At 31.0% G+C, this 15660-nt stretch overlaps 1 protein-coding gene across 1 annotated transcript; it reads left to right on the top strand.

Annotated features, from left to right (window-relative positions):
- Positions 1–2054: 2054 nt before the first annotated feature.
- LOC148175161 (putative acetylcholine receptor chaperone) lies at positions 2055–3969 on the top strand. The gene is made up of 3 exons (XM_088035830.1): positions 2055–2334; positions 2651–2789; positions 3108–3969. Exons 1-3 carry the CDS (start codon positions 2224–2226, stop codon positions 3317–3319), a joined length of 462 nt encoding a protein of 153 aa, XP_087891956.1. The 5' UTR covers positions 2055–2223; the 3' UTR covers positions 3320–3969.
- The last annotated feature ends 11691 nt before the right edge of the window (positions 3970–15660 follow it).

Below are 15660 nucleotides of genomic sequence, written 5' to 3'. Positions count from 1 at the left end.
TGCGCATGTGCCCAGAGTAAAGAAGTACATTCAAACTTTCCAGACGAAGTTGATTCACAATTCAATAGAATTTACGATTTTACAATTCCAAGAACTTGAGGGTCCAAAAGCATTATCAAAAATACCAATGTTATCTACCTCAACAAGTGTACCAAAAAGAGCTCAAAAAGTTGCTATTGGGAGAAGCCGACCATCTTAGGTTTTTCATTATAGAAATTGTTGTTTTTATACAACAATAAATAAAACGTATTAAATAAATAAAATGTGGCTGTATTCATTGTGTAAAAAACATTTTGATACGGAATAATAAAATGATACAAATCTTACAAATAGCATTTAATAACATAATGAATATGCAACCAACAATACACATGTGTACTTTCAAATACATACAGATTTTTTTTAGGAAATCATTATTTAATTTATTAGACATGAGTCAGCTTAAAATTGCAACTTTTACTTGAACGTTTCTTTACAAGCACTAATGAATGACACATCATTGCTTTAATGACAACATTTTTACACCCTAATAACCTAAAAGTCACAATTACAATGTGTAAAAAGTTTTGATCCCCTATTATGTGTCCAAGCCAAATTTATGTTAAATTGCTGGTATGCAAATAGAAATTTAATTTTCTGGCTTCACACATCAAAAGGTAATAAAAACAAATTTCTAATAAAACACATACAATAAATGGATTTTATATCGATTTAGAAGTATAAAAATGCCTCTTAAAAATTCGTCTTTGTTTAATTCTGTCGGAATCATCCTTCAGTGCTAAGAGACAAAATATCAGAATTATTAAATATAAATTCTGAACAAAAGTTATATTTTTTTAAGATTTTTACAAGCGCATCCATCTTTTTTACTGCTGATTTTTTTGTCTGTTATTCTAATTTTATACAAATCTGTCTGCCTTGAATTATTTTGACCATCGGAATTCTTTTGATTCAACTGTTTTTTTTTAATTTTTTAAATTACAATTCTTGAAATTCTGACAGCTTGTAATCTTGGTAAGTGGAATTGTCAGTATTAGCAAAATTCTTTTGGTTTTTGAAACATTTAGGGTTTTTCAGTTCTATACGTAAGATATTTGGATTTTTTTTTATTTTCACGTTCAGAGAAAATGAAAAAATAATTTTAGTTGAAAATTTTCTGAAATTTTGCGTATCCACCAATTTTATAATTGTTATTTTTAAAAATCCTTTTATTTATAATGTTATTTTACTGTATAGTTATTAAAAAAACACCGTCAATGATGAAATCTACAAAAAAATCGCATTAAAATGAAAATAAAGATATGATTGGCAGATCACAAATTTAGACACAGTCTAACATTAAGCAAGTCATTGGTTGAAATTTTGCATACTTTCAACCAAACTTAACCCGCGTCATAACCATCAAAAAAATATAAATGACGTCAAAAATGTAACAGGAATAGATCATTGGCTATAAAATGCTTATTTTTAGCTCATAATTTTTAAGTGCTTTAATTTAAACAATTGTTGGGTGTAGATATTTGCCATGAGTACGCTTTTGAAGCAAAAAATATTGAATAAAAGATAAAAATAAAAAAAGACTTGTTTTCCGATGCTTGGTGTCATCTGTGGTCGAGCTTACTAAAATAGATATGCTTTCAAGTCGTGTGGCTAAAGCAGAAAACTGCTCCAATAGTCTGCTTATTCTTTGAGTGGAAATTAAAAAATTGTAAAATGTTGTTTGGTTGTTTTAATCACTTACTAAAAATAAATTAAATTCGTATTATACAAACCAGCAACCCTTGATCAAATTATGTAATTTATTTATTCTCACCGGAGTAGAGAATCAAATTTAAAGATCCAAAAAAAAATATTTTCTATTTTTTGACACAATTATTTTTTTTTTGTTTTATGGGAATTTTATAATTTTTCTTTAAATAATTTTTGATTTTAAAGTCCTTCAACTGTTGCCTTTTCCTAGTTGGCGGCCTAACTATTTTCAAATAACCAAAAATGTTTTCACCACAGCTAATACACAACTGTTTGATATTTTAAGAACGGTTAGTACAACTAGGCGCCCAATATCGATTTTGTTTAGAGCGTCGTCGTCGTTTAAGATGGAAAGATCGTGCCCTAACAATCAACACCAACAAATTTAAGTGTATATAATTTTGAAAACAATGTACATACAATAGTGAAAATTTTGATAGATAATAAAAGTGATAAATAATTTAAAGAACCGACATGGGATCAATCGTTTTAAAATCCCTCTCCATATTATTAGGACTGTTTTTTATTTTTGTTGGCTTTATTAAACTTTCAAGCTACATCTCAAAAGATCTGCATAAAGACTTGGTGAGTAGAAATATATTTTTACGCACAAAAATTATTGTTACACAATAGAATGATATTTTAAATCGTTGGCCCGATGCCTACCTAGGTTGTTGCAAATATTTTCGCGACAGCATAGCTTTCAATAAAATTGCCACTTCTTCATTTGTATAAATTAATAAACGAAACCGAAAAAGTCATATCGCGTTGTAAAAACAAACGTTACCGTTCCGAATTGATTGCAGTCCATTAAAAATTTATGTAGCACTAAATTGTGCGTATTTTCGCGATCAAAGCAATTTTATGCGCATTTGATGATCTAATTTTGCTTTTTTTCCAGCGAAAAGAATACGTAAAATATGCGAAAGTGTTTCCATTATCGGAAGCAATGGATTTTAAAATCCCATCGAAATGGTACAGGAGAACCGTGGGCACCTTAGAAATAATCTGTGGATTAGCAATGGCGTTTGTGCCAAATCGTAAGTACAACACAATCTTTATCAAATTTATCAACAGCGACATCAAATTAGTTCGATCGAATTCAAAGCCGACGATAATTTGCTGAAAAATCAAATCGTGTAAATAATCTTTGTGAAAATAAACCGTCTGGTACAATATTTATAAAGTAACATTTTATTTGTGGATCTGTGAGCAATGTGTTTATTTTAGTCCGTTATTACCAAATTTTCGACCGCAACCTATTTACTTTGTCAATGTTAAACCAAAAATAAGCCCAACGAACAAAATGTTGCGCCCGTTGTGTTTATGAATGACAAATTAAAAATGTTGTTTTTCAGATAAAGTGAAGAATGGGGCAAACTTATGTTTGCTACTACTGACGCTGATGGCTGTTTACTCTCATTACATGGTAGCAGATAAACTAGAAAGGACAGCTCCGGCTTTAGTATTTTTATTTATGTTAAGTGGACGCCTCGTTGTTTACTATCAACTTACCAGAAGAGAATCTGAACGTCCAGAAACGAACGTAAATGGCTTTAAACAGGAATAAAGTGTACAAAAAATATCAGACAAGTGAAACACACGTCCATCACGCAGAGAAGCGTCCATTGAAGTCGTTACTGAACCAATAAAAGAACCTACGCGAAGTTTTTAAGCGAAACATTTTTGGCAATTGTTCAATTTAACATTTGTATTTTATTTTCATATCGTTTTGATTAATGTGTCAACGCAATTGGTGACTGTTACATTCTTTTGTGAAAAATAAAAACGATGCGATTACAAATTATCGAAATGTTAGTTTAAATGTGTACTTATTACTGTGTGGTTTTATTATTGTTGTCACTGTTCTGATGTACAAATATTACTCTATTATAATATGTATCATTTATCTCACTGCCATTTACAGGTAAATTAAAATCGGTACCTTAAAATATGAGAAAAAAAGGTAAAACAGTGATGGGGACACCTGTCACCAAAATTTGTGCTGTTTATCATATGAACCAAAATTTCTAATCCATGTATTGTACCAGCTTTATTGCAGTGCTATTTATATTCGCTGTTGAAATATTTAAGGTCAGGGAAATGGATGAGCAAAAACGTCGTTTGTTTATTTTTGCGTAGAATTTCCTTGTAGTTGTTATTGTTTTTTATTATGTTTTTAAACTGAAATTAAAAAAAGAATAGATTAAATTACTTCAAGCATTCAAATTTTATTTTTTAGCCACGATGATGACCTTTGTTGACTGTTTTTAACTCAGGTAGATTGCTCACTGTAGTAGATTGCTTTAATCACGCGCCATCTGCTAAGAGAATCGTAAAGTTATGAAACAATGTATGATAAGTTGCCTAATAGATAATGATAAAATGGATAAGAAAAGAAATCTAAACCACCATAATCGAAGATGTAAACAATGTTCAATTAAAGTATGCAATCAATAATACATCAATCAAAAGCGCATTTTGAGTGCAGACGCTCGTTTCATAGTTCATAGTATCAAAGTAAAATCCAAACGGTTTATAAGAACGTTCATTCAAAGAATAGAAAAAACAGAAAGCCGTTTAAATTATAATTCGTTCTGTAGAAACCCGATGGATGTAAAAAACTAGTAGAGGGTAGTTCAAAAAATGTAGAAGACTTGGACAGTGTTTATTTCAGAAAGCTTATTGAGTCAAATTGTCCATTTTTAGAACAAAAAAAATTAACAACGATTGCGGCTGGGGTAGTTTTAATGCTATTGCTATGAAGTTTGTGATTGTTATTAGCAAATTATAACATTTTAAGCGTTTAGGCTGAAAAAGTTTCCAACACTTTATAGAACCATTAGATCATTTTGTTTGATAATTTAGGATAAAAAATAAGTCAAAATTAAGTACCTAACTGTAGTTGTCATTTTCACTTCTAATCATTAAAACACCTGAAAATCTAAAAATCCAGAAAATCTTAAAATCGAAAAAATTCCAGAGGGTTCCAAAAAGACAAATAACCAAGTAAAACCTAGAAAAATAGTTTGCGCATCCACCATTATTGACAATAAAAAAAGTTTTCTTTATAGATTTAGTAAAGTTAATGCAAGTTATTTAACACCCAAATAATTTTTGGAAATCCTGTTAAAAATTTCGTAATTTGTGTAAACTTTTCTACGCTGTGGTAAGCTCTTTCAACAGAAGGAGTATAAACTCATTTAAGAAAAAATATTCCATGGAACTGTGACATTAAATTACTTTAAAATGTCATGTCCAAACTAATTTTTGGTTATTTTTAGATAAACTAGGTCATTTTTTTAAATATCTATAAAGTTATTTTTAGACATTCAAAATTTGAATTTCGTCGTAAACATACCTACTTTTTCTATACAGTTTTAGAAACACAAAAAATCGAATAATTGTGTCAGAAATAAAACGAAATACATTTTTAAATTAATGACAAACAACTTATAAACATTAAAGAATTTTTACTCATTAAATTGGGTATTTCAATACACCTACAACTTTCACAACTATCAAAATAACCAGTGGAAAATTTTTATTCTACCAAAGTCAACCTGTTTTTTCTTGTGACACAGTTAAAGTATACAAAACTCTACAAATTTTCTTGTTAAAACAATTGTTCATCTATTAAAATTCATCGCAAGTATCAACTAGAGTAAGTAAAAAATGTTTTATAGTTTTTAAAGTAAAGTTTTTGTGTTGCATTGAAAAACACAGTAACAAAATCACGATAAATTTATTCATAAAAACAACAGTCGTTAGAGAGAGTGTAGAAATCTGCCCACATGAAATCAAATCATTAAATACAGAGCAGAAACTTTTTAAATATAAGATGAGCAAACTATGCCTAACGTTTCTATTATTTCGCAAAAAAAACGCATAATTGAGATTTAAATGGCACGATTACATAGGTTTTTCTATGACACAAATCGTGGAAATAATGAATAAGCGGGATGCCGCTGTCGTTGCAATAAAAATAAGAGCCACTTGTCTTTAATGTATTCATTTGCAAAGTATGATAACACTTTGAACAAACAGAAATCTTCATAATCTAACGCTGTACCATTTTTTCAGAATAATTTATTCATTAGACCACAAAAGCAACCGTTAAACTTGTGATACTGTATTTTTTTTACAATACATCAAACAATCAATATGTGGTGTTTGTGTTCAAACCGTAGATGTAGATTTGAGGTAAACAAACAACACGTTTTAACATTATACTCACGTTTATTTAATTAAATTACCAACTGAAATGCTATCCGCTTACTTATAACAAGAATTAATAAATCTCTTGCCTCAAGTAGGAAAAATAGTAACGTTTCATCACGACATTCTCACAGTTTCACTGGATGAGGTAATTATAAAAGTTTAATAATTTTGTCAACTCGTCGAAGAATGTCTGCAACATATGTTTGAGTCGGAGACTGAGGTCAAAGTATTCTTTGTAATTAACTTGGACTCGGAATTATCCTAAGTAAGCTGACCTTCTAGAAATTTTAATTGGTGTCATTATTATTTTACAAAAAGAGAAGATAACTGCAGAAAGGTGAAATTTATTATCCACGTACCAACGAGTGAGAAATTTTAGAGATAGCCCAACGCGTCGTGCAGCATGGAAAAATTATATTTCAGAAAAAACGAGTGTCGTGACCCATTGGTATTTTTCTATAGGCTATAGGTGCGTGTATAAATGGGACAATAAACAAATTAATCAGATGGTCAAGCAGTCATCGGTAATTTATTACTGAATGCTTGTGTTTCATGATACGATCTTTTCTAGTATGTGCTATATTGAGAATGGTGCTTAAAAAACAACAGGTTTTATTGAGCGTAATAAATAATAGAGACATTGTAACCTGTGATGACCATCGTAAACTAAAGCGATTAGGAATGCATCTATGGATAATAATAGCACTAGTACTAAATTTTTTTTTGCATAGTATCTTAATCACCTGCTCCAGGAAACAATAATTTTTTATGTTTTATTGGCAACAACGTATTAAATTTTATTAATCATAAATGTAGCTCATTTACATTATAATGTATAAAATTCAGAACTGGTACTTTGAAATTCTGTTGTTTTCTTCGCTTAATGGGTACAGTTAGACTTCTTTTTAATGTCCAGTTGCGCACAGAAAATTGATCTTAATGTTAGAGTAGAAATGGTTCTCATAAGTTAAATAAAAGTTATCTATGACATACCAAGCGCGACGTCAACTTTACGACCGAATAAAGCTCCGAGTTTAAAAATATTTCCTATATAAGTAAAGGTCTGATACAAGCTTGAGTAATTAGAAACAGAAGCAGTGGTAAATCGAATCTAAACTGATTCTTTACGGTCAGAAATAATAAAAGAGAGCCAGAAGGAGTAATTACGACTCAGATCCTGATCTGCATAGTACTATTTGTCACATCGTTAGACGAGTAAATGTTTATCGGGCACACTCTTCCTGGTAATTTCCATAAATTGATGTTCTCCGAATGAGCCAAAAAATGAACAAGAATCCAACATCATTCAAAGTCAAGACCGTAGGCGCTTATTACTAGAGCGACAATCTGTAGCAGATTTTCTTGCAGTGTCAAAACCTACTTATTATTCCACGCTTACATTACCGATCAGCACGTTCAAAGTCAAGTGCACTCAGCAAACTTCAACGTTCTTCATTAAAATCTTTTTCCTGAATATGTGCACCGTGTTATTATAGCACATTTCACCTTTCTAGTAATCACGGAGTATTGTTGCTCCACATTCTAAGATGCAATTCGTTTGAAATCGTGATTGTCAAATAACCCGTGCTTAGCCATAAATCTGTCAACCAACACTGCAATATAAAAGTTTTACTAATTTTACATTCACTAATAAATCTAAGGATATCTAATAAATTTGCAATTATCACCTTTCTTAACGGTATGAGCTGAGGAGGTTTAAGAGCTGCAATTTATCTTTTAATTTAGATTTCTGAGATTGCATTAAATAGCTTAAGCACAGTAAGTAAACGCTTTGTTGGGTGACTTAATACATGCGTATGGACGTGTTTCTTGTTATAATGTACCCATTGGCCATCATACGATCACTTCTGGTTAATACCTGATTATTGGTTAGAACAGTTCTTGTAAATGTCGAAGAAATGATAAAAATAGATTATTTTTGTGTGCTTCGATGGGTTTAACCAGAAACCGTTGTGTGGCAAATCAGCACAAATCAATGTAATTGCGAAGGTGTTTTTACCTTCCCACGCCGATGAATTTTCGAGATATTGATCTTTGAGATTTTAAAAAGCTTAGCTTTTTTGGTTATTTTTGCCATCGAAATTGAAACAGATAACGAAAGGTGTTTCTGTAACGTTAAAGACGTACCAAGAATTTGTGTTATACCGGCTAAAATTCGGTTTAGAGACCAACAAACCTGAAAGCTCGAATCAAGACTCATTCTTCGTTTTCGCAGATTTCCCGTTTCAAATTTTGTATTTTTAAGTTCTCCTTAGAATTAATAGATTCTTCCGTTTTTTCTTTCACTTAGAAATGGTTTTGAAAATTTAATTTAATTTAATTTTAATGCTGCAGAAGCGAAATCGTGACATCCTTATTAATTAATTGTGCACAATTACAAACTTCTAGACCAATTTCAGAAATTTTATTTAGAGATCCACCTTTTCTTCATAGCAAAATGGAGAATGTGCTTGAGCCCGGATTAGCACCCAAAAAATAATTCATTCTATTGGCTAGATTTGTCTTTATCACAATAGTTTTATGACAAAGAACGCATCCAAACTACCCATTTGATCGTAACGTTTCACTCATTGTATAAAGGTGCAAAACAAAATGCACAAATCGAGTTTTAGCTTTAACTGGATAATATTTTCATTGACTTAACTTGATTTTATGTTGTTTATGTCTTTCGACTTACACTAGTTCGTTAACGTCTTCTAAGAATTAATTGTAAATTTGTACATGACATGCAGAATATGCATTTGATTATAAAATATGAGTCTCGGTTAAAGCTGTATTCTTTTGATTAACGATAATGATTAGACATTCCACAATTTAATAAAAAAAGTTTTATCTGCCTGAGTAGAATTTTATACATTTTCTAAATACTTTAATCGTAATAAACTGATTTGAAATCCAAGTACCTACTCATTTAATTTTCTGCATTTTTCGATGTTTATTTCCTATTACCCTGCAAATGAACGAAGAAACATCATAAAGTGAGTACTCGTAAAACCCTCTGCCATTAAACGTGTAACTGAAAACAAACTACATGCATATGTATCAATGCTCCTTTATTTTTATTTATGATTGAACATTAAGCTTCAACACCATAAAGATAATTTGCTTCAATTCCTTGGATGAATCTACATGCATATACGGCATGTGCAATGAACCTGTGCTTGTTATTAATAATAATCAACACGTTGGTATGTGTACATAAAATATTAGTATGTAATTTTTTCTTAAGACGTTGCAAACGTCGCAATTTATACGTTAGCCAAAGGCATCTAAATGGAACGAAAGGAAGCAATCTTGCAGAACAACGTTTTGTGCGGGGTGCGGTCTCATTTTCAAGTGAAGGCGAAAGAAAAGACAACGAAGATAAATCTAGAAACTACTATCTTCACTGAGTGCATTCTTGTTATGCGATACCTGCATTGCATGCACGACATGTTACCCACATGCAATCCTAATCGTCAACTCGACGATTTTATCTTTTGCAAACTAAATATTAACATGCCTCTGTACATATTTGAGACGCGGCAATTAGATTTCTTGGTAATTTTATTCCAGTGTGAAGAGGTGTCAGAGAGTGTGAACACACATCTCTTTAAATTACATTCTCATGTCATCGTTGGATCAAAAATATAGTGACAATAAAATTAATGTAATTGTGTATTAAAAATGCCGGAGCACCTGGACGTTTAATTAAACGAAAACGCTTCTTGGAATTGTGGTAAGGTTGTTACATATTATGGGAGTAAAGTGCTGTTGTTATTATGATTAATGATTTCAGCGCCTTCGCCCAAAAATGTGATAATTTCAGGCCGGTTATAGTTAATCAAACACGATTGCTCTCTGTTGAGATATATTTTAGAAAATATGAATGTGTAATTATGCGGTATGAACAAGCGATTTAAAGCTCCAGGTGAGAGCTTTAGAATTGGATGCTTGTAATATTCACGTTTAATTTACGCAGTGTAAACGTTGCATGCTAAGTGATCTTATGCAATAAATTCGAAAATCGGTTAGTTTTCGCTGTTTACTCTTCAGTTTGTACCAGAGCCCTCACACATTGACAGGACATTTATTTTTTAATAAATTCAATTAAACTTTACTAAACTTAATTTTAATTGCAATATAAACCATGAGAACGCCTATTTACCTATGCCATTCAAAAGGTATAAATTTTACAAGTACCTACATATAATCAAAGATTTATGTTTGACACTAAGACCTCCAGGTATTCCAGACGTAAATACTAACGGTCAGAAATAATGACAATAGAATGAAAACATTTTTAACGAAATCTAATAATGTAAATCTCAAATATCCAATATACCTAAAAACATTTTAATGTTTGTGTTTAAAATCATTGATTTTTCAAAATAAGTTTCAGAGAGAAATCATCTAAGTCTAAGATGTTTTTCTATCCTGATTGACGGCACAATGTGACCGTGCGACAAACGAAGAAGTTTCCCAGAAAATTTTTATGTGGGAATTCGCATTCAGTTACATTATTCATGTAAAGAATTCAAACCAAGACCTTGCAGTTTCTGCAATAATTAATTCAAAGTCTAGTTTAAACCTAAAAATGGACTAAAAATCGAACCTTTCATGTTTCAACATCGTTACATGTATAGCTTCTTAAACTAAGTGCCTCGTAAAATGCGAATGTGACGGATTAAAATTTACGATTTTGTAAAAAGTTAGCGCAGGAAACAGTAAGTGTATGTAATCAAGCTAAATGTTTCACAAATCATCAGTAATTAATTACTAAATAATATTATACAGGGGAGTTAAATGTAACGTCAGAATTTAACAGTTTTATAACAATTTATTATAATTTTAACGCGTTCAACCATGTATTAAAAATCTTCCTTTGCCTTACTTAGAAATTGCAGTTTTTTTTCTTGTTTTATATTTCCCGCAACAATTAGACCTACCTCGAATTCTTTAAATGTGCACTCAAGATATGTCATCATTAAACGAGATAATTTTATATGAAAGAATTTATTTGAGCAATAAATAACCTAAATGACATTAATGATTATACTTTTTACAAAAATGAATTGGCTCTTGGTATAATTAATTTCATACCTAATTACCACAAAGGTCTTGTGACTAGTTAATCACGATCATACGTTTTTAATTACAACTATGTATATCAGGAAACAGATTTTTACAAGTACATAGTTTTATGCACTCCTCCGTTTTATGTCCAATTACATTTCCTTAGCGTAATAAAAAGAAATAGTTACTCACAATCCCGTATAATTATTAATTATGGAGGCGACATTAATGTTTTTCAATTTATTTAAGTGGAGTTCAGCAAAAATAAGGATAATGAGCGCGCAATAAAGCTTTTTTTAGGATAGTACAATTATCTGATAATGCGACGACTTCGTTTGCAAACATTTCTGGGTCGAGAAGATTTTATGAAGAATTACTTTTACTAAGCTCTATGGTTGGCCACATCCACATTTAAAACTTTTTAATGATGGCTGGTTCAGTTAGAGAAAAGATTTAGACCAAGTTACCGACATGTGGAACATGAGAATGAATACTAAACAACCATTGGTGAATTTGTAGCTCCTCTGTGAATACATTAATTAGAATTGCCACTTTTTTTAAGTGCTAAGATTGACACAACTTTGACTGTTGACTGAATGAAGTGTTGAGTATTAATTATAAAAATTTGAAAGACTAATGATATAAAATAAGGTGTTTATTTTATTAGTATTTAAAAAGTGATCAATTATTCACACTTGTGAATACATCAGATTTGAATAAACGTATAATGGCTGCTTGTTAATTTCAGAACTAAAAAATTACTTGCTATTTCTGCATTAGGTGCGCCACTGACGCTCCTTCTTATAAATCATGTTGTTTGTGAATACAACTTGTACTGTCTAATGAAACATAGACCGTGTGGTAATCATATATTTTAGCAAAATCGTCTTACGAGCACTTAAGTAAATAAAACAGTCAATTTAACATCACATTTTATTACAGATTATACTAAACTGTGCTAATAAATTTAAAAAACGCTGATTTAGCAACACATTCAGATGTTGCAGAAGAAGTTAAAACTAACCAAGAGTCTCTTTAGATGTACGCAACTTTACCAGAATTGGAATCCTAATTTGCACTATCACAATCACTATTGCAAAGTAAGGAAAAACAACTATAATACAGTTTACGCGTTGTCTTGCTAAGCAATGCAATAAAATTAAATAGTTTCCTGAAAATATGGCATTTGCTGCTGATCCTTTTTCCACTAAATAATTGCAATAAAATTATACTACAACATGGTTGGATGACGCCAAATTTTTTAACGGTGTTATGCCACGGTTTACGAGCAAACTTTCAAAAGAATTCTTTAAGAACTCAAGTGCAATGCAATGCAGAAAAGAATTTGACAAAATGTGGCACTTTTGCAACAAAGCACAAAATTATGGAGCAGTTTTTGGATCAAGATCCAAAATTTTTTGAGAATTTCTGCAGCACTTTTACAATTTGTATTTTAAACCTTTTTATCCGCTGTTGCGATATCTGAAATGTCAGAGCGGAAGAGACTGAGGTCACATTTCAATTTTATAACGGTCATCAATTTTCTTCCGTAATCCGGAATTTGGCATATATAAATGTCTTCTTTCTGTGCTAAGTACTTAAACCTATTATCACTTTAACGCACATCCGTATAAAATTTATATTGTCAAAATTCCCGTTTCTCGGAATTCAGATTGCGCGTTTTGATTAAGGTAACTGATTTCTTGCCTTTGTGAGTTATCAAGGCGTACTTACCGGATCCGCATTTCTATGCTGTTGACGTGTCAAGATAAAAATCAAAAAGAGAAACCGCACTAACTCCGACCGATATAAATCATCTTACTGTAATCTTACATCTGTGGCTGTAGAAAAAATTTATTGTTATAAATTACTAATAACAAAATTGCTTATTAATTCCACTCGATCGGTTGATAGACAGATACATAACCACAGGCATGGTGTAACCAATTTATAACAACGAAAATTTTGGATCAAATTCCCAACACGCGATCGCAAGTAGGTTAATTCCAACATTTTATGTTCATAGATCCAAAACCCGTCTCAAATGCAGCAAAGTGAACGCGACTAGCATTTACATCGATGCAAATAAGTTCGGTGTGCGATAGAATCGTGAAAATTTCACCAATAATTTTCTATTTTTAAACTGGGGACCTGAATCAGTGAGGTACGGGAAAGTCGTTTTTTTATTACAATATCTTCGATAAGTACATGCATAACTGTTCTTTGGGAAAGGACAGATAAAATGTAAGTTACAAACATACAAAGCCCGTATTTAACATACGAGCTGAGATGTCCAACGCCATTTCTGTTCCTATTTTGTTGCAAGAAAGTACCGTTTTTTCATGGTTATACTGCCACATTAATCTTATGAAAGTTGTGCTGCAGCATGTGCATGCCTGTTTAAAAAAAAATACACTCGGTATAAAATGCGCTGTTAAAAATCTATTAGCCATCTAGAAAGTGATTCGTATCTATAATAACCTGTCGCGGTGGCGGCGGTAGTGTCATTGTTAGAGCGATCAAAAATAAGAAGAACCGGAAAATCCTACACTGTGTTGAAGCTAATGAAAGAGAGCTTTTCGGTTTGGGTGGCTTTCAAAAAAACAGTTTCCTGGAAGTAATGCAATGCACAAGAATTCTAAAACTTCTATGGATAAACTGGTTACTTCGCATAAATACAAATTTCACATAAAAATAAATATAAATTGCGATAATTAGTGAACAAAGAGACATCACCGACTGCACAGCCCAGATGTAGGCACTAATTAACAGTAAATTATTACATTTAGTAATTAATTGCAATAATTAATTAAGTACTTCATTCATTACTGATGATTTAATTAAATTGGTATGCACTAGGAAAGAATTACAGATGATCTGATTTAATTTCAAGATTGAAAAATGTTAACATTTCCTTTACAGTTGGCTGCTAAACTGGCAGGTTTTTTCCCGCTGCGAATTTTGTCGCATTTTCTGTGTGTAATAGAGTAATTATTGTTATATTTTACTTGTTCATAAAATGAACTTTCTAACTCGTATTTTTATTTAATTAATATTATAAACACCTTAGACCATTATATAAATTTGAGTAATCATAAACTCCTATTAAGTCGTAACTTGTAATAACAGATATTTTTTATTGTTGCGCCTATAAGTTACCAATTAATTACAAAGTAACTAAGTACTAATTTGTTATGGTAAAAATTTCATACAAATGTTAAAAATAAACGCAAACAGAGCAGTTAATTTAAACAAATCAACGACATAGACTTTCCCAACTTCAAGAGTGCACTTCAAATTTACCTAACACTATTATTGCGTGTGGTATAAAATGTAATTATGATATTAGCAGGTCTGACAGTTTTTGTTTGTTTCTGAACCGAGAACTAGTTTTGTGTCCAGTAGTTTTCCTAACTCGATATTTTTAGAACCTCATGAATATTTAACGTTGCTATATTTAATTACGAGCCTTGATAGACAAACAACAAAAAAACAAAAATGACACTTCTAATCTAAAACTTTGCATGCATATTAGTGTTTTCTCGTTTCTTCAATGGTTGTCTTTCATAAAGCTACCGTTCAAATTACATTAATCCCGTTTACAGAGGCGGGCTTGTTTGAAGATATCCTGCATTACAAACGCAAAGCAACAAAGTCTTAGATCCTTTAACTTGTACCAGCAGGTTATTAGGCAGGAATATTTCAAGGTAGATTTAACATTACCTGTCGTTTTATGGTGAAAAAAAGAAAAAAAAATCGCATGTTCGAGGCAAGTGTATCAGCAACACATTCCACATTCTTGTGAAATATACATTAATAGACGTGTTAATAAGTCTATGAACCTTGTGTTAACAACTGTATTTAAAGATAAGTGGTGCAGACTTTATATTAGACGGTACTGGGTGTACTATCTATAGAGAATATTTATTGCTATTTACCTATTATCCTATTATGTTGTTATTATCGTCATTACGAAGAGTTCGTTTTGTAAAGAGATACATGTACCTATTATTCAAATTGTTCACAGTGTCGCTATTATGGCTTTAAATCTTCGTAATAAGACAGTAGTTCTTTATAATATCCTTATAATTAACAATATTTTGAAACCTTTTGGGCTTTGTTGTAGCCTTTAGACTCTTACAACATTTTTGTTTTTATATTGTTTTAGTGGAGGTTTTCTAATTTCTGTAAAAATTCTATTTATCCTTTCTTGTAATTTAAATCTTAAAATTCTGAGATGTGTAGTCCCTATTACTGTAATTTTCCTTAGCACGTTATAAACTAGAACCTAGAAAACTGATAGACTTTCTATGCCAAAAAAACGGAAAGTTTTAACAAGAAGTAAATAATTAAGTAATTACTAATTAAATTCCAATTGAAGTCCCGTACAGCTTAATTAGATTGATTTATTGGTAATAAAATCATTTGTTTATGCTGGCGCGACAGTTTTTATAAATAATGTATTTGATGACCATGCAGTAGATATTAAGAAAAACAAGAAGTATCCATGTTTTCGTTTTATTAAAGTTAAGAGAACTCATAACTATACTATGTCCCCGTGAGCTTTTTGCTATTTACAACGTACAAACTAATTTAAGCTAACAAGGGGTTTCA

Source organism: Gnatocerus cornutus, chromosome 5 (genome assembly GCF_029298725.1).
Source record: "Gnatocerus cornutus isolate USDA-ARS CGAHR chromosome 5, icGnaCorn1.1, whole genome shotgun sequence".
NCBI classification, from domain to species: Eukaryota; Metazoa; Arthropoda; class Insecta; order Coleoptera; family Tenebrionidae; genus Gnatocerus; species Gnatocerus cornutus.
The sequence above is the reverse complement of the archived record's forward strand: the minus strand, read 5'-3'. Positions and strand labels throughout refer to the sequence as shown.

Coding starts and splice junctions, on each gene's coding strand:
- LOC148175161 (XM_088035830.1), top strand. CDS start 2,224: ATGGGATCAATCGTTTTAAAATCCCTCTCCATATTATTAGGACTGTTT. Junction 2,335..2,650: donor AAGATCTGCATAAAGACTTG/GTGAGTAGAAAT, acceptor CTTTTTTTCCAG/CGAAAAGAATACGTAAAATA. Junction 2,790..3,107: donor AATGGCGTTTGTGCCAAATC/GTAAGTACAACA, acceptor GTTGTTTTTCAG/ATAAAGTGAAGAATGGGGCA.